Source organism: Megascapheus bottae, chromosome 5 (genome assembly GCF_031878675.1).
Source record: "Megascapheus bottae isolate mThoBot1 chromosome 5, mThoBot2.hap1, whole genome shotgun sequence".
Lineage (NCBI taxonomy): Eukaryota > Metazoa > Chordata > Mammalia > Rodentia > Geomyidae > Megascapheus > Megascapheus bottae.
In genome coordinates, this window is record NC_143513.1 from 85,163,519 (window position 1) to 85,187,477 (window position 23,959).

The following is a 23,959-nucleotide window of genomic DNA, read 5'->3' on the forward strand; positions in this document are numbered from 1 at the left end:
TTTCCATAGTGGTTGAACGAGTTTGCACTCCCACCAGCAGTGTAGTAGTGATCCCTCCTGGCCACATCCCCTCCAGCATCTGTTATTATTCGTTTTCCTGATAATAAATCATTTTTAATTGTTATTAGGCAGTTGTACTAGATTTCAATTCCAGAAGTGTTGATTTACATTCCTTTGAATATATGCCCAAGTAGTATGTCAGTATCGCATGAGGTCCAGTTTTAGTTGTTGTTTTCTTTTACTGATTTCCAGGTTGGAGTAGTTTATATTCCTACCAAGAGGAATGAAGGCTTTTTCCTCACACCCTTGCCTTCTCTGCAGCTGTCATTTGTTTTCTTGATGACTGTCTTTCTGAAGCCCTGGCTGGGATGATCAGAGGTGACCTGGGAAAGACTTGAGTTAGGGATGCTCCAAGACCTGCCAAGCATGCTGTCAGAACTGAACTCTAGCTGAAGCCTTCAGTATACAATTGTTAGACAACTTAAGTTGATGTCACCAGTTATATACTGAGTCTGTACAGTACTTGGGGGTTATAAAGATGACTAAAGTGGAGTGGTCCTCATTTTCAAGACTCCCATATAGGTGGGATGGTAAGTGACTCAGAATGTGGCATGTAACACAGGGGCCATCTACCTAGAGAAGTTAGGTGGACTTCACCCAGGGTGCAGGGCCAAAGAGGACCAAGCCCTTAGCACAGTGGCCTTGGAGAGATGAGCACCAAACCATCGCATCAGGAAGGTAGTTGACACGTGGAGCACCATGGAGGGAGCACAGTGGGGCTTCAGTCTCTCTGTGATTTTGTAGGGATGGGTGGCCAGCAGCATTAACAGTGGAGCAATGGTGTGAATAGGGTTTTCTCTTTTTAGAATAACAGTAAATTAGGCTTTTGGGAAAACACCTGATAACAAGATAGAGGAGGAGGGGACAGTGGTGTTTACTTGATTGTTCCTGCTTCCATTGCCATAACATGGAGAAGACTGAGTATGTGCATTTTCATTTGCTTATATACTTTTCTCCATTGTGTTTTAAAGCTGCAATATGGTGACAATAAAGACAATCCTCTCAAGTTCTGGCTTTATAAAGAAGAAGATGAAAGAAGACACAGAAAGCCTAGAGAAGGAGATAGAGAAAAGAAACATCAAGAAAAAAGCAGCACAAGAGAGAAAAGAGAAAAACATTTGAAAGAAAAGGGGAACTTTGTTACAGACAAGGAAGGGGAAGAGAGACACAGAGAAAAACGGCATAGAGATCTTGATGATGAGAGGCATCGAAGCCACACAGACAGGAAAGAGAGACTGTCCAAAGAAGAGCATAGGAAGAAGGAGTCCAAGGTACCTTTTTAAAAATTTTGTTTTACTGTCTCTTAAGTATTTGTACAAGAAGTTGCCATTTAACAAAGCTGTTTATGAATACAATATATCACCCCATTCACGCCCATACTCCTCTTAATTTTGTAGGGTTTACATTGGATTCTTGATCGTGTTCTCCTCTTCATATATTTACCCCTTTCCCTTTGACCGCAGCTCACCCCTTTTGAGTACCTGCTTCTTATTTATTTATTTATTTATTTATTATTATTTTTTGCTAGTCCTGGAGCTTGAACTCATGGGGCCTGAGCACTATCCTTGGGCTTTCTCAAGGCTAGGGCTCTATCCCTTGAGCCACAGTAGCACCACTTCTGGCTTTTTGTATATATGTGGTACTGAGGAATCGAATCTGGGTCTTCGTGAATACTAGGCTTTTTTTTTTTTCCTTCAGTCGTGGGGCTTGGACTCTAAAACTGGACATTGTCCCTGAGCTCTTCAGCTCAAGGCTACCGCCCTACCCCTTGAGCCACAGTGCCACTTCAGGTTTTCTGGTGATTAACTAGAGATAAGAGTCTCATGGACTTTAGTGCCAGAACTGGTTTTGAATCGTGATCCTCAGATCTCAGCCTCCTGAGTAGCTAGGAGGACAGGCATGAGCCATTGCACCCGACACTCCTAGTGTTTTATTTTGCTGAACTTTGACTTTGCCTTTCTGAGAAATGTACTATTTGAGTTCTCCCTTGAATATTCTATATTTCAGTGGGTTCACATTTATATACTACCAAGGTATTTATTTATAAGTTTAAGCTAAATCTAACTTCTACATATAAGGGAAAACATGCTTCCTCTGTTACCTTTACAGTCATCTTGAGGCCAACAATAACAATGAAAAAGTTTTTAAATGTAGCCAGACAGCAGGGCTCCCGTGGCTCTCAGGAGACTGATCACTGAGGACTGTGGTTCAAAGCCAAAGGAGGATTGCTAAATATCTCCAGTTAACTAGCAAAAAACCAGAAGCGGACATGTGGCTCAAATAGTAGTAGTGTCAGTCTTGAGCATAAAAGCTAAGGCACAGCAACCAGGCTCCGAGTTCATACCTCAGAGCAAGCAATAGACAGACAGACAGGTAAGGTTAAGATTCATTGCTTTTAATAGATAGATTGGCTACATAAGGTTAAGATTCATTGCTTAATAGTCACAGGTTTTCTTTACTGTGTCAAAAGAACTGACATAACTTACTTAAGGGAGGGATGATTGGGTTTGGGCCTGTAGGTTTCAGACCATCATGATGGGGTGGCAGAGCTATTCACCTCTTGGTAGCCAGGAAGCAGGGGAAGGGAGGGACAAGAAGAGGTGGGCAGGAGAGAGTGCAAAGTCAGAGCATGTCCCTGCACTGTGGGCTTTTTCCTCTCTCCTTTTATTCCATCGGGACCCCCAGGTTATGGGACAGTGCAGGTTCCATTCAGGGAAGTCTGTCCCCCTTAACTGATCCTCTGGAAACACTCTCATAGACCCAGTCAGTGTTCTGCTTGTCTCCTTGGTGCTTCTGGATTCAACAGAGTTGACAATCAGGATTAACATAAGTACTCCTCGGTGGAACAAAGTACAAAAGTGATTCATGTCTCTTTAGTGATCAGTAGAGGGGGATTATTGCTCTTTTAAGTAATATGAGTCTTGGGGCTTGAACTCAGGGCCTAAGTACTGTTCTTGGGTTTTTTTCCCCTTTTTCGTCAAGGCTAGCACTCTACCACTTGAGCCACAATACCACTTCTGGCTTTTCTATGTATGTGGTACTGAGGAATTGAGCCCAGGTCTTTGTGTATGTTGAGAAGATACTTCTGGCTCCTGGTCCCATATCTTTTGATACTGTCATAAGTATACTTTCATTTCTTTTCTTTTCTTTTTTTTTTTTTTTGTGTGTGTGTGTTGCCAGTCCTAGGGCTCAAACTCAGTGCTTGATAGCACTGTCCTTGGACTTTCTCCAGGCGAGAGCTCTACCACTTGAGCCACAGCACCACTTCCGGCTTTTTCTATGTATATGATACCGAAGAATTCAACCTGGGTCTTGGTGCATGCTAGGCAAGCACTTTACCACTAGGCCAATTCCTGACCCTCATTTCCTTTTATTATAGGTAGAATTCATCTCTGATATTGTTTAATATTTTCTAGACTCAGTAATTTTTGTTCTTATATGTACACTCTGGCTACTCTGTTTTTACATAGTCTGAAGCTTTTGTATTCATTGATTTGCTTCTTGGTACATTAAGCAGAAGCATAATCTCAGGGTGATATCCCAGGCTGGAGAAGATAAAACCTGCAAGAAAAGGATGGAGATTTCATGGCTGATGTCCGTGAAAGCTGTAGGATTCAAAAACACAGCATGAAAACCAAGAGCAATTAAACTGAGAAACACCTGTGGTAGGAGCAGGTCCCTGCCTGATGTCGTGACCTTTGGTGTGCTCTTCAAAATCATGCATCATGAGTCGGTGTCAGCCCCTCCATCATCTTTGCCTTTTCCTACAGCTGTGCCAAATCCCCACTGCTGCCTCCTTTCGGTTTAGGATGTTAGGTGCCAGTCTTGCCCACAGTGTGTAAGATACGAGAGCATAGATTTGCTCTATAGTCAGCCGCCTGGGGTGTTGACCCTGCAGCCATCTGTTGAAAGCCTCAGGGGGAATCTCAGGCATAGGTGTGCATTTCATTGCTCTTCTAGACCAAACTTCCTATTTTTCCTCCCATTTTCAAATATACAGCAAACTATATTTGAGCATCCTGTACTCATTGTGTAGATCTCATTGATCACATATGTTCCTTGCCTGGGTCATGTTTGGTCACTGTAAGTATATGCTCTGGTTGCGTCTGTTTAGTGCTACCCTACAAATGCCTTTCTGGACATGTCTTTGGGCATACATTTGGTTTACTAAGGGTGGGTGAAAGAAATAATTAAGAACATTATTCTGCATCTTCATTAAACCATTGCCCTCAAAATTAGTTCCAGAAGCATTCTTTCCATGAATGATAAAATTCATTCTGTTTCTTGGAGCCATTGGGTTTGAACTCAGAGCTTTGCACCTACGAGGTAGGTGGCTTGCTTTTCTTATATGATTGCCATTCTTAGGGCTAGTTGGAATCTCATTGTTAGCTTCATTTGCATTTCCTTAATGGCTAATTAGGCTGAACATTACTTGTGTGTTTGTTGACCATTTCTTCTGAGGATGATTGTTTTATTTGCCTGATCATTAATAAGATTATTCTTTTTTTTTTTTTTTGCCAGTCCTGGGCTTGAGCTCAGGACCTGAGCACTGTCCTTGGGTTTTCTCAAGGCTAGAGCTCTACCACTTGAGCCTCAGCACCACTTCTGGCTTTTTTCTATGTATGTGGTACCGAGGAATCGAACCCAGGTCTTCGTGCATGCTAGGCAAGCACTTTAACCACTAGGCCAAACTCCCGGCCCAAGATTATTCTTTTAATGGTTAAATTTTCAAGCTCTTTTTTAAAAAGTTGTTATTGTAAGAGTGATGTATAGAGGAGTTCAGTTATATAAGTCAGATAATGAGTACTTTCTTTTTCTTTCTTTCTTTCTTTTTTTTTTTTTTTTGCCAGCCCTGGGTACTGAACTCAGGAACTGAGCACTGTCCTTGGGCTTTCCACAAGGTTAGTGTTGTACCAGGAGAGCCACAGCCCTACTTTCAGCTTTTCTTGTCCCTTTCTTTCTTTCTTTCTTTCTTTCTGTCTGTCTGTCTTTCTGTCTTTCTCTCTCTTTTTTTTTTTTGGTCTGTCTGTTATGGGACTAGCACTCTGGGCCTGGACGTTGTCCCTGAGCCCTTCAGATACCCCTGCCCCTGCAACCACAGGGCCACTTCCAAGTCTTCTGGTGGTTAATTGGAGATCATAGTCACACAGACATTAGTGCCCGAGTTCGCTTTGGAGTAGCTAGGCATACAGGCGTGAGCCACCACACCCGGACACTTCTGGCTTTTCTAGGTATGTGGTACCAAAGAATCAAATCTGAGTCTTCATTCATGTTAGGCAGGCACTCTACCATTAGGCCAAACTTCTGGTCCCATGAGTACATTTCTTTTTGAGCAGTGTTCTAAGCTCTTCAGTATCAGTATTGGAGCTTGGAATCAGGGCCTCACACTCTTGTTTAGCCTTTTTTAAAAAAATTATTTTTAATTAAGCCTGTTTATTAAAACTGAGTTTTTCTTTTGGGGAGGGCGGGGGTCAGGGGGCTTGAACTCTGGGCCTGGGTGCTGTCCCTGAGCTCTTCAGCTCAAGGCTACCGCCCTACCCCTGAGGCACAGCCCCACTTCCCATTTTCTAGTGGTTAATTGGAGACAAGAGTCTCAGAGAGGCTTTTAGTACCCAGTGTAGGTATGGCATTGAACCATGATCCTCAGATCTCTGCCTCCTGAGTAGCTAGGATTACAAGTGTGAGCCACTGCACCTGGCTAAAACTGAGTTTTTACGTCACACTTCACATGTCATGTTCTGTAAACAAGTATTCAAGAAAAAGAACCTCTATATGCAATCATTGGCACATAAATTTAAGATCATAATTAAAATAAGCTGAGTCTTTGTATATCGTAGATACATATTGATCTATATAATATGTCAACATATGTCTATAGACTATATATCCATCCTATCATAGGCTACTTGTATGTCAATATAGATATATTTATATCTCCAAATTCATATCAATGACTTGTAATATGAGTATTGAATCATTGTTCTTGTACTATTTGGATCTATTATCCACATATCAAGGAGACCATGTACCTTTGGTTCCTTTGGTCTTGACTTACCTCACTCAACATGATTTGCTCTAGTTCCATCCACTTCCCAGCAAATGCCATTGTTTTATCTTGTCTGGTGGCTATGTCGAATTCCATATATATATATATATATATGTGCCACATTTTTGTATCCATTCATCTGTAGTAAGGCATCTGGGTTGTTTCCATCGCTTGGCTATTGTGAACAGTGCAGTGATAAACATGGCTGAGCAGGTGTCCTTATCATATTCTGGGTTATGATGCTCAGGGTAGATGCCTAGGAGTGGTTGGCTGGGTGGTAGGAAAAGTCTATGTTTAGTTTTTTTGTGTGTGTTTGTGTGGGTCATGGGGCTTGAATTTGGCCTGGGTGCTGTCCCTGAGCTCTTCAGCTCAAAGCTACCACCTTACCCTTGAGACCAAGCCCACTTCTCGTTTTCTAAAGGTTAATTGGAGATGAGTCTCAGATCCCTTTGTGCCCGGGCTGGCTTTGAACCATGATCCTCAGATCTTAGCCTCTTGAGTAGCTAGGGTTAGGCATGAGCCACCACACCTGGCTTATGTTTAGTTTTTTGAGGAACCTCCACACTGCTTTCCAGAGTGGCTGTACTAGTTTACATTCCCTCCACAGTGCAGTAGGGTTCCTCTTTCTCCACAACCCTGCCAGCATTTGTTGTCAAAATTCAAAATATTGGCCATTCTGATTGGTATCTCAGCATTGTTTTTATTTGCATTTTCTTTATGACCATGGATAATGAGCATTTTCTCATGTTTCTTTGCCTTTTTTTTTTTTTTTTTGCAAGTCCTGGGCTTGGGCTCAGTGCCTGAGCACTGTCCTTGGACTTTCTCAAGGCTAGAGCTTCACCACTTGAGCCTCAGCACTTCCAGCTTTTTTCTATGTATGTGGTACCGAGGAATCGAACCCGGGTCTTTGTGCATGCTAGGCAAGCACTCTACCACTAAGCCAAACTCCCGGCCCCTTCTTTGCCATTTTTACCTCTTCCTCTGATAAGTCTCTGTTTCATTCCCCTGCCCATTTAATGATTGGTTTGTTGGATTTGGGGGAGTATTCATTTCTTAAGTTCACTGTTCATATTGGATATCAAGTCTTTGATGTATGGTTAGTAAAGATCTTTTTCCCAGTTGGGTGGCTGTCTTTCTACTTTAGTAGCTATGTCTTTTGCTGTGCAGAACCTTTGTGTTTTTTGGTAGTCCCATTTGTCAAGTCTCTCTCCAATCTGTTGTGCCCCTGGGACTAGGTTTGGGTAGTTCCTGCCTGTGCCTATGAGTTCTAGTGTCTCTCCTACTCTGTTGTGTAGCAGTTTCAGGTCTGATGTTGATGTTAATTTTGAGTTAATGGTCATGCATGGTGACAAACTGGGACCAACTTTTAGTTTTCTGGATATGGCTGCCCAGTTTTCCTAGCACCAATAATTGAAGAGGCTTTGATTATTCCGCTGTATTTGTCTAGCTCCTTTGTTGAATATAAGTTGACTATAAGTATTTGTTTTCATTTCTGGATCTTCTGTTCCATTGATCTTCTGGTTTATTTTTGTGTCAATACCATGCTGTTTTTATTATGGCTCTACAGTAGAGTTTGAAATCTGGTATTGTAATACTACCTGCATTGTTTTTTGTTGTTGTTGGTTTTGTTTATTTGTTTGTTTGTTTTGGGCCTAGAATTGCTTTGGTATTCTAGGTCTTTTGTTGTTCCATATACGTTTTTGGAGTATTTCCTCTATTTCAGTAAAGAATATCTTTGAGATTTTTATGGGAATTGCATTGAAATTGCATATCAATTTTGGTAGTATGACCTTTTACACAATTTTGATTCTCCCTATCCAAGAGCATGGGATATCTTTCCATTTCCTGGTATCCTCTTTAAGTTCTTTTTTTTAGGCTCTTATTGTTTTTATTACATAATTCCTTTATATCCTTGGGTAGGTTAATTCATAAATATTTTATGCTGTTTGTGGCTATTGTAAATTGGATCATTTTCTTGATTTCGCCTTCTGTTAGTGTATTGTATTGTTGATGTACAGAAAGGCTACTGATTTTTGCAGGTTGATTTTGTATCCTACTCCTTTGCCAAAGTGGTTTTATTAGTTCTAAGAGTTCGGGAGTGGAATTTATTGGGTCGTTCAGGTATAAGATCATGGTCATGTGCGAACAGGGATAGTTTAATTTCTTTCTTCCCTATGTGGATCCCTTTGATGTCCTTCTCTTGCCTTATTGCTCTGGCTAAGGGTTCTAACACTATACTGAAAAGAAGTGGAGAAAGTGGGCATCCCTGTCTAGTTCCTGATTTTGAGTTATATGGTCTTAGTTTTTCTCTGTTTAGTATTATACTGGCAGTTGGTCTGTCATATATGGCTTTAATTATTATTATTCCTGTTTTCTCTACTGCTTTCAACATGAATGGATGCTATATTTCATCAACTACTTTCTTGGCATCCAGAGAAATAATCACATAATTCTTAACCTTAGAGCTATTAATATGGTTGATGGCATTGATTGATTTGCAAATGTTAAACCATTCTTGCATTTGTGGAATGAAGCCTACTTGATCATAGTGTATGATTTTCTTAATTTATCCCTGGATTTTGTTGGCTAATATTTTATTGAGTAGCTTATTTGCTTAGCTTTTTGTTCAAGGCTAACTCTCCATGACTTGAGCCACCCCTTTACTCTGTCTCAGGCCTAGACCTGTTTTGAACCAAGATCCTAGCTAGGATTATAGATACAGGTATGAGTGACTGGATAGGTTTTGTTTGTTTATTTTTTTGTTTTTCCAGTCCTGGTGTTTGAAGTTAGGGCCTGGGCACTGTTCTTGGGCTTTCTCAAGGCTAGAGCTCTATCACTTGAGCCACAGCACCCCTTCTGGCTTTTTCTGTGTATGTGGCACCAAGAAATCAAATGCAGTGATTCGTGTATTCTAGGCAAGCACTCTACCACTAGGCCACAATCCCGGCCCCCTGGTGGCTAGGTTTAACTTTAACTATTTTATTTTCTAAGAATAATGTTAGAACTGACAGATCAAAGGTATAAATATTTCTAACTGTTCTTTGGAGTGTGGGGTGGTTATGGGGTTTAAATTTAGTACACTGTGCTTGCTAGGCAGATGCTCCACCACTTGAGCCACTCAGCCAGCCTTTTTTTTTTGCTGTAGTTCTTCTTCTTCTTCTTTTTTTTTTTTTTTTACTGTAGGAGAACAAGCTAGTGAAATAGTTACATTCTATATGTTTGAAAGTCTATAATTGTATGCATTAGGAGAAACTCATTAGGTTTGTTACTAAATATGTTGTTTATGTGAATTGGATGGCCACAATTATTTTACATACTGATGTAATATAATTACCCATTTAAATATATCAGTCTCCTAATTTCTCAAAGACAGCTAGCAAAAATAATAATTTTAACATATACTTGTAGCATAGATGCTGTTGTTAATTTTAAGTCCACATTTGCTTTTAAATTTACTAATTATACTGAATTCATTATAATGTACAACTTAATGGTTATGGAATTCTTTCTTTATTTGATAGAATGGTGAACACAGAAATCGAGGTGCACGTTTGAAAAGAGATGGGACTGGCAGCCAGTAAGGAGTGTACATTCTCTTGACTCTTAAATTGAATATAGTTCTAATGGGGTGCTTTAATTGTAGATGGCACATAGTAATAAACTATAGTGGTACTTTGTTTTCTGTAGACCTAACTCCTCTAAATTACACTTTAGGTATACTGGAGGGGCTAGACACTCATAAATTGCTAGTCCATTTTTTTGCTTTTTGAATATTGTCTTATATAAACTAAGAGAATCAGCACTCACTTTTTAGGAAAATAATTAATATGGGAGTCTCTTCTTACTTGTGCAGTGAGTGGTCCCCACCTTACCTGAAGTCACAGCTACAGGTGGCTAGTCTAGCCCCTCTTCTAGGTGTGGGCATACTCATTCTCACTCACATCCACCAAAAACACTCTGTGCTAGTCTCCTTGCCCAGTGTTGGTATTTGGTGAGTGAGTGTTAGAGAGCCTTCAAGCCTAAGACAGGCCCATCTTGTCCTGGCAGTGCTGGCCCTGGGCCTGGTCTGGGGTCCAGGCCTGGCCTTGGGAGTGATCTTTCAGGGGAACTGTGATACTGAGACCTACTTTTTGGCTTGTAGATTAGGGTTTATATGTAAACTAATTCTGTACAGAAGCCCTAGATTGTATTTTATTTTAATTTAATTTTGTATTTTATTTTACAGTGGTAGGGTTGAGTATAAAGCGTCACTGTGTTAAACATGGCACCACAGAGCCGGACCCAAAACATGAGTACTAGATTTTAATCTGTTCTTTAAGGCCACATAATTTGTTCTTCTTTTTAATAAATTAGGCAAGCTTGCTTAAGTGCCTTTCCAAAAGTTTTACAAGTTTGAACAAGACTAGAACTTAGTCCTAGGGAACCAGATTACTGGATTTAAAACTGATAATCTGCTGGAATACACAGGAAGCTTTGCCCGGTTCTGTGACTGTGTTCATTGGGGTGAATGTGAGTTGTAAAAATGGAGACTCAGTAAAAAAGGTGAAAATCCTTAAATCTCAACTAACATACAAGATTGAAAATAGAAAGTATTTCTGTGGAAATAGAACATATGACCAATGTAAACATTATGATATTAAATGTAAATTAGTACTTAGAATTGATGTACAGACATACACACAGATGTTGGTCAAAATGTATAGATTCTTCTATCTGCTGGAGATATTTTTCTATATTGATTTGCTTCTGAAATAACACTATTTCAGTATTTCAGTATTTCAGTATACTATTTAGTATTCCTAGTTTTACTAAACCATGATTTTTCCAACCTTTAGCAGTTCACTAAGATGGAAAATACTTTGTTTTTAAATTTTATTAGTTTATTTTTAAATTTAAGGCCTGGGTGCTATCCCTTAGCTCTTTTAGTCGAGGCTGGTGCTCTGCCGCTTGGCTCACACCTCTGTTTTTTTTGCTGGTTAATTGGAGATAAGAGTCTTATGGATGGTCCCGCCCCTGCTGTCTTCAAACCGAGATCCTCACATCTCAGCCTCCTGAGTAGCTAGGGTGACAAGCCTGAGCCACTGGCATCCTGAGTGCTGAGATGGTAGACACGGGCTATCCGCCTGCCTGGAAAATGTTTTATTCCTTACAAGCCTACATTTAAAAGTAAAACTTTTGATCGTGTTTGCTTTCCAGGCATGCAGAGAATTTAGTAAGGAGTATTGGAAAGGATAAAGATGCAAGAAGGAAGGTAAGACAGTCTCTACTAAGAACATGTGGGTTTTACTATGTACATTCGCCCTATGTCTTAGTTGAGTTTCTCTTGGGAACAGAGCCTAAAACAGACATCTACAAACAATGTACTTGAGCCTGACGCCAAAGGCACACCTGAGACTCACTTTGGGTTAGAAGAGTCAAATAGATTGAAAATAAGGCAGACAGAAATAAGCTGTTAAGTGAACTTGGAGGAGAGCTGGAGTGGCTATGCTAATGCCAGACAAATTAGACTTTGAGATAGCATTGTTATCATACATGTGTACTTACAATAACCAAGTAATTTGAGAAGCAAGAAGATACAGCGCTTTTGAATGAATTTAAAGGTAATGAGAGCCCAACATATATAAGAAGCACAAGCTGACAAAATTGAAGGAGAAAACAGTTCATAACAATAGCGGCTTTCACATTTCAATTTGAGTAATAGGTAGAACATTTCATGCTGTTGAATTAGGTTAAAAAGGGGAAATTCTTAAAAGCTGTGGATCAGCAGGGCTGAAGGGCAGTTCTTAGAAGAAGAGCTAGCTATGAGGCCCACAGTGAGTGAGCAGATTGTTAGTAGCAAGCATCTTTGACAAAGAACCGCTGGGCAGCCAGCCCTGCCATCCAGGCCCCCTCTCCTCACCAGTGTTCCCCTGTTTTCAGTTGCCTTGTGAAGTTGCATTTATGCGTAAGGAGAATTGTAACAAGCACTGTTTTTTCACTTTGCATATAAACATTTCTCCACAGTCTCTTTTATACCATCCTAAATAATTATGGTAAAAATTGTTATAACCATTTTGATTATTTTTTATTTTCTTATTGTAAAGGGGATATACAGAGGGGGTAAAGTTACATAAGACAGGTAGAGAATACTTTTCTTTTTGGACAGTGTCCAAAAAGCGTCCTCATCCTCTCCCAGTTTTTCCATCTCGTTCTCACTCGCAAGTCATGTAGTTCATTTTCAGCATCGTGTCTGGTGTTCATCATGAGTTTTTCAAAAATATTTTTGAATCCAGTCTTGCTCTGTTATAATCTGTGCAAACTGGCTGTTCTCCTGCCTTTGCCTTTTGGATCCTGGGGTTAGACACATGTGCCACCATGTCCAGGTCATAGGAATTTTTTTAAAAAAACTGTAAAATAGTACACTGGCATCATGGTCATTAACAAACTCTTTGATCTTGTTTTTTGGTTTTGTTGTGATTTTTAACTTTATTTGATTACTTCAGAAGAACTCTTGATCTTGAGGGAATCCCATTGCATAACTTGGTGCTGCGTCTCTCTGGCACTTTAGTCTGTTTGGTAGTCTTGTCCATACACCAGGCCACGTGTATAGCAGTCTGGCTATGGATCAGATTTCTTTCTTATTTTAGCCGGTATTGGGGTTTGGAGCTAGGGTTCTATGCTTGATTGGCTTGCTTGCTCTTGCTTGTTCTACTGGCACTCTATCACAATGAGCTGTGTCTCCAGCATAACATTTCACTGAATATTTTGGAGTTGGAGTTTTGTGGATTCTTCTGCCTTGAAAACTTTTAAGTCCCAATGGCATCTTCCATTATGCTATGCAAACTCTCATTGATCCTGCCAAGTAGAGTTTGTCATTTTCATTTTTCAGAGGAAATGGCTGAGGCACAGAGAGGTTCCCCTCCACAAAGCTCCTGTTTCATAGGCTGTTCCTGACTGCTGAGCTCAGCCCCTCCCTGGGGCTTTCCTGTCTTCTGGCTGACTCTTGTGTCCTCTGTCCTCTACCATAGCCACACTGAGGAAGGCTCCTCAATGTGGAAGGTGACTCAGCATCAGGGAGGTGAAGAATCAGTGGTAAGAGTGCCTCTTACACTTTCACAATTCTGTTCACTCATTTTACTAGCTTACACGTTCTAGTATTATTCCCTTTCATCCTTGTATTTAACTTGCAGGCCCTGGTCATGTAAAGGTTGGTCTTGTTGACAGGGCAGAAGAAGTGAAAAGATTGAGGCATGTAGGGGAGAGGGGAATGCGGGAAGAACAGCCAGCCTTCTCAATACTGGGTTGCATTGGCCTTGAAGCAGACAGAGTGAGAGATTTTGAGAAAAACAAAACAAGTAGTGGATGAGGCAGAGTGGGTTCTCCTAAGTACATATGAGAACAGGGTATCAAAAGGTGTGTTGGTGTCCTCTCCTCGTAGTGAGGAGGGGTCCCGGATGTTTTCCTAAGTGCACTTGAGCACAGGCTGTCAATCAAGGGCACATTGGTATCACGTAGTGAGGACAGGCAGACCCAGGTGTCTTCTGCAGAGTCGTGAGGGCAGAGCAGGGGAGTGTCTCTGGTGGCAGTGGCTCTGATTGATTTGTCCCCTAGCGTGCTTCTAGGTAGACTATGTCTGCCTGTGTTCCCTTCTATACTCACTGGCCAAGTACCTGGCACATTGAATGGTACTGTAGATACTTCCATTTCTTTTCTTTTCTTTCTTTCTTTTTTTTTTTTTTTTTTCCAGATCTGGGCTTGAACTGAGGGCGGCCTGAGCACTGTCCTTGGGTTTTCTCAAGGGTCGAACCCTACCGCTTGAGCCACAGCACCACTTCCAGTTTTCCGTGGTTAATTGGAGATACTGTTTTCAAACTGTGATCCTCAGATCTCAGCCTCCTGAGTAGCTAGGACGACAGGCCTGAGCCACTGGTGCCTGTTGTGGATGCTTTCTAATTGAAAGAGTTGTAGTCCAGAATCCTGGCTAGATATAGGACATAACAAAATGTCACTGGGTCACATTGAGCTTGGACATGAGTAAGAGGTTTTTAAAGTAAGTATCAACCCCCTGGCATCCTTTACTGGGTACAGTCACTTATTCCTGTAATCCCAGATAGCTAGGAGGCAGAGATTAGGAGGATCAAGGTTCTAGACCAGCCTAAACAAAAAGTTAGTGAGACTCCATCTCAACCAATGGCGTTCTATAATAATATGTATGCTGATGGTCCCAGTTTTGCAAGAGGTGGTGGGTAAGGAGGATCTCAGTCTGAGGCTAGCAGCCAAGCCCTATTTGAAAAATAACCTAGAAGCAAAAGGACTAAAAGTGTCACTAACATGATAAGCGCTGCCTAACAAGTGCTAGGCCCTGAGTTCAAACTCTAATACTAGAAAAAAGTGACACTTAATCTTTGTGTGTGCCCAGATGTATGCATGGATGTGTGTGCATGTGTGTATACATTTGTGTCCATGGGTGTTTCCACACCTGAACGTGTACTTTACCAAGGATTGAATTCAGGACCTTGTACCTCCTGGGCAAGTGCTGTATCACTGGAGTCATGCATGTAGTCTTTTGGTTTTTAGCTTTTTTTTCAGATAGTCTTGTGCTGACATACCTAGGCTATCCTTGAATTGCAGACGTTCAATCTCCACTCCCCAGTAGCTGGGATTGCTTGTTCTGATTAGGGCTTTGTGAGACCAGGCCTCAGTGTGTTGCCCAGATGATCCTTACTCCAAAAGGCTCAGCTGACATTCCCATCTTAGCCACCTGGGCCAGCAGTTTACCACGGTGTCTTCCTCAGAGTTTTATTTTAATTAAATTTTTTGCAGTGCTAGAGATTGAGCTCAGGATCTCATGTATGCTACTCAAGTACTCTGTCCCCAAGCTGTCCCCACACCCATGGTATCTTAAGAGTTTTTTTTTTTCATATATTTTTTATTGTAATTAATAGAAGGGTTACATGATATTTGCCTGAAAAATGCTGCATTAGTTCCCATACATTGATACCCTTTCACATGTCTTGGTCCCCATTTCCCTCCCCCCCACCCTCACCCCTGATCTTGTTTTCCCCCATGTATCTTAAGAGTTTTACATGTATGGAAAAATTAAGCAGGAACTATATAGATCCTGTTACCCTGCCTTGTCCCCACACTGCTTTTCTATATTATTAACTTCTGCATTAGTTTTGTTACATTTAGAGCCCAAGGCTCAATAGGGTTTGCTGCTGTGCTATACACTCTGTGGACGTAAACAGAAGTATAACATATATGCGGCAGCTCAGTACCCTTCAGAACCATCCCAGCACCCTGCAGGTCCCCTCTGCACTGCTCATCCCTCCCTTCCCAGGCTCTTGGCAACCACCTATCTTTTCAATGTCTTCAAAGTGTTGCCTTTTCCAACATGTCATGGAGTTGGAATCATCCGGCGTATCACCTTCTAGACTGGATTCTGTCACATAGGAATGTGTGTTTAGGAATCTATCATGTCTTAGTAGCTTATTTCCCCTTGGTGTTGAGTCATATCTGCTATGTGATGGACCATTATCTGTTTTAGGGAATCTTGGTAGCTTCTGGATTTAGACAACTATGCTGTCAACAGTGGCATATGAGTTCTGTGTTTGGTCCTTGTTATCCAAGGAGAAGCTACTGGATTGTGTGGGGTTTGCATAGTTTTATAAGTGACTTCCAGGCTGGCTTCTCTTGTATCCAGGCTGACATATGTTCTACTGACATATGTTGTATCTGTTGACATATGTTCCTACTGACATTTATTGTGTCCAGTGGTAAGGATTTGGGCCATTCTAATCTGTGTGTAGTGGTATCTTAGTTTTATTTTGCATTTCCCTGATATGCTGTCAAATGCCTTTTCATATATTTACACACCATCTATTTATACACCTTAATCGATAAGGTGTTTGTTAAAGTCACTGGTTCATTTTCTTTGTGTGTATGTATGTGCCAGTACTGAGACTTGAACTCAAAGCCTTGTGTTCCTAGCTTTTATGCACAAGACTGGCACTGTACCAGTTGAGCCACCCTGTGCTGCTGGCTTTGTGCTATTTTTTTTTTTTTTTGGAACTCAAGGCCTGAGCACTGTCTTTGGGCTTTCTCAAAGCTAGAGCTCTACCACTTGAGCAGTAGCACCATTTCTGGCTTTTTTTCTATGTATGTGGTACGGAGGAATCAAACCTGGGTCTTTGCGCATGCTAGGCAAGCATTCTACCACTAGGCTAAACTCCTGGCCCTGGCTTTGTGCTTATTAATTAATTGGTGATAAGAATCTCTTGGATTTGGGGGGCTTGGAGTTTGGCCTAGTGGTAGAGTGCTTGCCTAGCATGCATGAAGATCCAGGTTCGATTCCCAGTACCTCATATATAAAACAAAAGCCAAAAGTAGTACTGTGGCTCACGTGGTAGAGCTACAGCCTTGAGAAAGCCCAAGAATAATTCCTAGTCCCTGAGTTCAAGCCACCGGACTAGGAAAAAAAAAAAAAAAGAATCTCTTGGATTTGTATGCCTGGGCTGACCTTGAACTGCCATACTTAGATTTCACCCTCCTAAATAGGCATGATCCATCATCAACCAGTGCCCCTCTCCCCTTTTTTGATTGGGCTGTTTATTTTCTTACTGTTGAGTTTTAAGAGATTTGCATTTATAGATAATACTTGCTGTCATCTGTGGCACATCATTCCTTTCTCTTGACTTAGGTTTTTTGTTTGTTTGTTTGTTTGTTTTGCCAGTCCTGGGTTTGAGCTCAGGGCCTGAGCACTGTCCTTGGACTTTCTCAAGGCGAGAGCTCTACCACTTGAGCCTCGGCACCACTTCCAGCTTTTTGTTTTTGTTTTTGTTTTTTTTTGCCAGTCCTGGGCTTGAGCTCAGGGCCTGAGCACTGTCCTTGGACTTTCTCAAGGCTAGAGCTCTACCACTTGAGCCTCAGCACCACTTCAGGCTTTTTTCTATGTATGTGGTACTGTGGAATCGAACCCGGGTCTTCATGCATGCTAGGCAAGCACTTTAACCACTAGGCCCAACTCCCGGCCCAGCTTTTTGTTTTCTATGTATGTGGTGCCGAGGAATTGAACCTGACTCTTTGTGCGTGCTAGGCAAGCACTCTACCACTAGGCCACACTCCCGGGCCCCATATGTGTGATCTTTTATTGAAAATATAGTAAGATAGTTATGGTAATAGATATGGTGGTAGATGTTGACAGATGCTTTTCCTACATCCATTGATATGATTATGTGATCAATTACATGTCAATTGATGGATTCTAATTAATCAATTATCAATACAATCGGCAATCATATTTTGAGATAGGGACATTTTATGTAGCCAGCCTGGCCTTGAACATGTGATCCTCCCGCCACAACTTCCCAGGTGCTGAACCATCAATATGTATCACCATACCCAGCAGATTATATTGAGTTTTGAATGTTTAACTAGCTTTGTCTATTTGGTATAAATCTTAGCTGGTCTTGGTATCTTTTTATATTCTGTTGCATTTGACTTGATACAAATTTTGTTGAGGATTTTTTTCTTTTTTAGTTGGTCATGGAGCTTGAACTTGGGGCCTGGATGTTGTCCCTTAGCTCTTTTGCTCAAGGCTATAACACTCTTAACATTTTGAGCCTCAGCTGTACTTCAGGTTTTCTGATGGTAAATAGGAGATAAGAGTCTCATGGGAAATGGGTACCAAGACATGTGAAAGGGTATCAATGTATGTGAATTAATGCACCTTCTATCTGGCAAATATCATGTAACCCTTTTACTAATTACAATTAAAAAAAAAAAAAAGAGTCTCATGGGAACTTTCCTGCCTGGGCTGGCTTTGAACTGCAATGCTCAGATCTTAACTTTCTGAGTAGCTAGAAAGCCACCAGTGCTTGGCTTGTATTTACATTTATAAGACATCCAGGTCTGTGGTTTTCTGTTTGCATAATGTCTGGGTGGTGTCAGCCTTGCAGAATAAGCTTAAAAAGTTCCCTCTGCTTCTGTCCTCCCATGCAGTTGCAGAGTGCTATATTATCTCTTCCTGAAATGCTAGATAGAAGTCACCATTGTGAATGCCTTGTAGCAGTGCCTCTGCTGTTTTGTTTTGTTTTTAATTTGTTTTGTTTTGCTTTGTTCATTCATTTTTAGAAGATTCTTAACAGGTGAGTCAATTCCTTTGTGAACTATAGACCTGTACATATTGTCTCTTTCCTCTGCTGTCAGTTTTGGCATCTTATGTCTTTCCAGATATAAACTAGGTTATGGGCACAGAATCATTCATGATATTCTTTAGATATGTCTTGGGTATCCATGGGATATGTCTTGTCTTTTGTTTCTGGTTCTAATCATTTGGGTTCTTTGATTTCCTCCCCCCCCCCCCCCCGCCGCTGGTTAGCTGAGCAAGGGATTTATAGATTTATTGGTATTCTCAAAAACAACAATCTAATAACTACTTGGTTAGAGGAAATGAGGTACCCTTACTAATACTCAGGTCTTACAGGTGTAGAGGGTAGCACTGTTAGAATCTGTGGTATGATAGATATAATTTATGACATTACTTATTGCATAGCATTCGCTAGAGGTAAAAGTGGCATAACTGGGTACTTCACTGAGTCTGTGCTTCTATCCTTTTTTTTTTTTTAATCTGCCAGCCCTGGGGCTTGAACTCAGGGCCTAGGCATGTCCTTGAGCTTTCTCAAGGCTAGTGCTCTACCACTTGAGCCACAGCACCACTTCTGGCTTTTTCTGTGTAGGTGTTAGTGAGGAATTGAACCCGGGGTTTCATGCATGTTTAGGCAAGCACTCTACCACTAGGACACAATCCCAGCCCATCTTTTTTTGGGAGGTGGGGGGCAGTCCTGAGACTTGAACTCAGGGTCTGGGCACTGGCCTTGGGCCTTCTCAAGGCTAATGCTCTACCACTTGAGCCACAGCACCACTTCTGACTTTTTCTTTGTAGGTGGTACCTAGGACTTGAACCCAGGGCTTCATGCATTCTAGGCAAGTACTCTACCAGTAAGCCACACTCCTGGCCCCTGTGCTTCCATCTTGTACTGAATCTTCTCTCATCTTGACACACACTGCATCCAGTCCACACTGGCTTGTCTCTTTCCCACCTGCCATGAACTTCTTCTATCTACTTTTAGATGACAAATATATGTGCTCAGTATTGTGGAATCATTTTTCTTACCCTTAAGCCTCAGTCACCATCATTCTCCTGGACGCTTGTGGCGGCCTGTCTACCAGCTCTGTGGTTTCCAGTCCTTTCTCCTTTGCGCCTCATGTCTTTCGTGCCTTCAGGCAGTACAGTGACTCCATCACAGGCTCCCCCACCTCTAGGATGAAGCTGCAGTTCCTCTGACTGACGAGGGAGGTGTTCCGAGTGTCGGCTGCAGCTGGTGGGCAGCTGTCTGGATTCTGAACATGGATGTGGTTTGGCCGAGTTGCTTTCCTAGAAAGGTACCTCTGAACTCCATGTGAATCAAGAGTAGGTGTAGTAGGTACCACAGTGCCACGATGAGAACAAAGAGGCGTGCAGTCGGTGCCATAGTGCCATGCCGAGAATCAAGAGGTATACAGTGGTGCCATAGTGCCATGCCAAGAATCAAGAGGCATGCAGTGGTACCACAGTGCCACACTGAGAGTGAAGAGGCACAGTGGTACCAGAGTGCCATGCTGAGGGGACAGGATGGCAGGAACTCAGGCTTAGAAAGATTGGCCATGTAGGGGTGAGCAGAAAGGAGGCCTAGAGGATCCTGGCATGCTTGTGATCATAGTATATGTGGAGCAAGATTCTCAGCAAACAGTACAGTTAAGAGGAAGAACAACTTTTGGAGAAATTTTTTTTTGAGGTATGTGGGGCTTGAACCCAGTGACTCATACATGTTAGGCAAGTACTCTACCACTGAGCTACACCTCCAGCCCTTTTGTTTTGTATTTCATGTAGGCCTGGGCTGGCCTTGGACTCATGATCCTCTTTCCTCTGCCTCCTGAGTATCTGGGTTACAGGTGTGTGCACCCATGCTTGACCTAATAGTTTCAGAATCATCTGTTGCATTCTGCTTCGCTGTTTGCCTAGGATCCTGAAAAATGTGGCTACTCTGTTTTCCTAGCAATTTCTTACTCATCCCTTGAGGCCCGGGACAAGATGCTCTGGGCATCCTGTATAGCCACCCCACACTTCCACGGCCCGACTGTGCATCACTAAAGGACTTAGAGTACTCCTGTTTCACTTCTGGTGGAGTGGTGCAGTTACTGGCCTGGCACACTTGAATACTGGGTTCCACACCAAGGTCTGTCTGTGCTGCCTGTTCTTGTCCCTGCTCTGAGGGCCTCTCAGGTGCTACCCTGCACCTGGAATCTGTGGCAATTCAGGCAGAACCTGGATAGTCACTTGTACTGAGTACTGTTTTCTGTTTACTGATGATGGTACGGGTGGCATGTACCATGCAGTGGGTAGCAAGTTCTTGGTGATAAACTGGAACTTCATATTGCAGTTTACTTGTACATTAGAGGGTTTTTGCCTTTAGAATTAAAGAGATTTCAGGAACCAGGCTCTAGTGGTTCATGCCTGTAATCCTAGCTATTTAGCTAAGATCTGAGATTCACGGTTCAAAGCCAGCCCTGACACAAAAAGTCCATGAGACTCCTATCTCCACTTAACCTCCAGAAAACCAGAAGTGGCACTGTGGCTCAGAGTGGTAGAGCACTAGCCTTGAGCTAAAGAGCTTAGGGACAGTGCCCAGACCAGAGTTCAAGTACCACAACTGACCAAAAAAAAAAAAGAAAAAAAGAATTCAAGAGATCTTTTTTCCCCCAAAAGATTATTTATAACCATTTCTATCACATATGTAAGTTAACAGGGTATTTTACCTCTCTGTTTTTTTTCCTCATCTACTTTTGTATGCTTGAATTTGTGTGGGGGGGCAAGGGCTGGGGTAGAGGGAGGCTCTAGGACTTGAACTTAGAGGGGGAAGCTCTAGGACTTGAACTCAGGGCTTGGATGCTGTTTATGAACTTTTGCTCAAGGCTGGCATTCTACCACTTTAGTCACAGAACCACTTCAAACTTTTTTTCTGAGTAATTTGCTGGAGATAAGAATCTCACACACTTTTTTGCCCACTCTGGCTTAAAACCATAATCCTTAGATCTCAGCTTCCTGAGTAGCTAGAATTACAGGCATGAGCTATCAGCATCCACCTTCAATTTCTTTTCTTTTCTTTTTTTTTTTTTTTTTTTTTTTTTGATAATTAAAAAGTAGTAGTATTGGGCCGGGATTTTGGCCTAGTGGTAGAGTGCTTGCCTAGCATGCATGAAGACCAGGGTTTGATTCCTCAGTACCACAGCCATAGAAAAAAGGCCAGAACTAGTGCTGAGGCTCAAGTGGCAGAGCTCTAGCCTTGAGAAAGTCCAAGGACAGTGCTCAGGCCCTGAGCTCAAGCCCAGGACTGGCAAAAAAAAAAATTTTTTTTTTTTTTTTTTTTAAAAGTAGTAGTATTGACAGTACTGGGGTTTAAACTCAGAGCCTTATGCCTGCTTGGCAAGTGCTATACCACCTCAGCCATGACTTCAGCCCTTAGATTTAGTTTTTAAACTCATACTTAAAAGTATACAACTTGTATATATTAATGTGATACCGTATGTTTGATGCATGTGTTATTCATTGGTTTATGGTGAAACTTTCAATATCCTTTTAGCATTTTGAAATGTCAGAGTATATTATTACAAGGATGTTACTTTTAGGAATACATTTTAAACTTAGTAATATCAAATGAATCTCAGAAAATATACCTATTTCTAACCTTTTTGAAATATTTAAGTTTATGATTGAATTTTTTGTTTCCTGTTTATGTTTCCAGGAAATTGAAAAGGAGGGCAGTGATTTACAGAGTGCTGGCCCTGATGAAATTTCAACCAATTTTGAAGATGATTTTGAAGTATGTATAAAAGTTGTTTTTCTCAGTAATGTTTGGGGTTTTTTTTTGTTTGTTTGTTTTTTTACCAGTTCTGGTCCTTGAACTCAGACCGTGGGCACTGTCTTTGGACACTTTTTGCTTAAGGCTAGTACTCTGCCACTTGTGCCACAGTACCACTTCTGGCTTTCCCTTTTCTTTCTTTTCTTTTCTTTCTTTCTTTTGTTCTTTCTTTCTTTCTTCTTTCTTTTTTTTTTTTTTTTTTGGTGTGTGTGCGGGGGGGGGTGAGTCATGGGCCTTGAATTCTGGCCTGGGTACTGCCCCTGAGCTCTTCAGCTCAAGACTACCATTCTACCATTTGAGTCACAGTATCATTTCTGGCTTTTTCTGTGTATGTGATACTGAGGAATTGAACCCAGGGCTTTGTGAATGCTAGGCAAGCACTCTATCACTAGAGTACACTAGGCTACGCTCCTGGCCCCAACAGTAATTCTTAAAAATAAGCTTATAACCAAGACATGAGAAAGGGTATCATTGTATGTAAAGTAATGCACCTTCTATCTGGCGAATGTAATGTAACCCTTCTATTAATTACAATAAAAATATGTGAAAAAATCAGCTTATATATAGTAGTTTAATAACCATTTTTCTGTTTATTATTCTTAATAGTTCATACCGGATAAAGTTTGGTTGAAAGCTTGCCAGCTTGGTGTGTTGGCTCATGCCTGTAATCTTAATTACTCAGGAGGCTGAGATCTGAGTATCAAGATTCAAAGCCAGCCCAGCACAAAAGAACCTGAGACTCTTAATCTCCTATTAACCTCTAGAAAACTAGAAGTGGTAGCCTTGAGCTGAAGAGCTCAGGGATAGCACCCAGGCTGAGTTCAAACCCTAAGACCCACAAAAAAATAAAAAAAGCTTGTCGTATTTTCATTAAAGCTGACCAACATGATTCAGTTAAATGACTACAATTTAACTTGCTTTTAGGTGCTGGGCACTCAGGCATGCATGTATGTGGATATTTATTTATGTAACCATAAGTAGATATGCTCTTTCACACTCTTAGCACAAATGTCCACACATGGTTAGTCTACCTGGCTCTGTATTGTATGTTTCATTTTTAGAGAGACAAATGCAGTGATATTTACACATTTATAATTTAGTAACATTAAAATCAGTGAACTTTCATGGCAACAGGAAGGACTTTGCCAGTTCAGATGATGCAGTGAAATGTTCGGTTCTTAAGTGTTACCTAACGCATTTGTGGTAAAGAATGCCTAAATCATTATCACCGTAGGATTATGAGGATGACTTTGAAGTTTGTGATGGAGATGATGATGAGAGCAGTTATGATCCTGACTCACAAGAAAAAAGTGAAGAACTTCCTCTAGCCCAGAAAAGGGAAATACAAGAAATTCAAAAAGCCATCAATGCAGAAAATGAAAGGATTGGTGAGCTGTCTTCAAAACGTTTTCCAAAGCATAGTCGAATGGAGTGTGAAAAGCAGTCCCGGGCAGGTACGTGAGACAATGGTGTACAAAAGCTGATGAGCTGAGTCCTACACAGGTGGGTAGGTAACTGAGAACACTGTGCGTCTGGTAACACCAGGCCCTATGTATCTAACTTCTGTAAGCCACTCATGGGGAGGAGTTGTGCCTAGTAGGATCAGTTTGTTTTGTTTGTTAGTCATGGGGCCTGGATTTAGGGCCTGGGCACTGTCCCTGAGCTCTTCAGCTCAAAACTAGTGCTCTCTCACTTATAGCCACAGTAAGTTCATTAATTCAACCAAAGGGTAAGACCTTTGAGTTGTTACTAACTATAAATAAGCATAGTATTTACAAGTATACCATGCACACACCAAGTTCAAGCAATATTGTCTGTGACTGCTGGTAGTTGGTTGCAAAGTGTTTATTTTTTTGTGCTACATCCTAGGCTTATAAACCTCATGTCCTGTCCTTTCTCAGAGAAATAGATAACT

General features: G+C 41.4%; 1 protein-coding gene across 4 annotated transcripts in view; it reads left to right on the forward strand.

The window, feature by feature from the left end:
* Dync2i1 (dynein 2 intermediate chain 1) overlaps window positions 1–23,959 on the forward strand; it is a 77,733-nt gene that overhangs the window by 15,324 nt on the left and 38,450 nt on the right. For 3 of the 4 annotated variants that reach the window (XM_090333617.1, XM_090333619.1, XM_090333620.1), the window contains 5 exons: window positions 1,032–1,331; window positions 9,628–9,683; window positions 11,303–11,357; window positions 21,928–22,005; window positions 23,279–23,498. In XM_090333617.1, the coding sequence (XP_090189743.1) occupies window positions 1,032–1,331; window positions 9,628–9,683; window positions 11,303–11,357; window positions 21,928–22,005; window positions 23,279–23,498 (709 nt within the window). The remainder of the gene's footprint in view (window positions 1–1,031; window positions 1,332–9,627; window positions 9,684–11,302; window positions 11,358–21,927; window positions 22,006–23,278; window positions 23,499–23,959) is intronic. The other variant, XM_090333618.1, reaches the window with a different exon arrangement.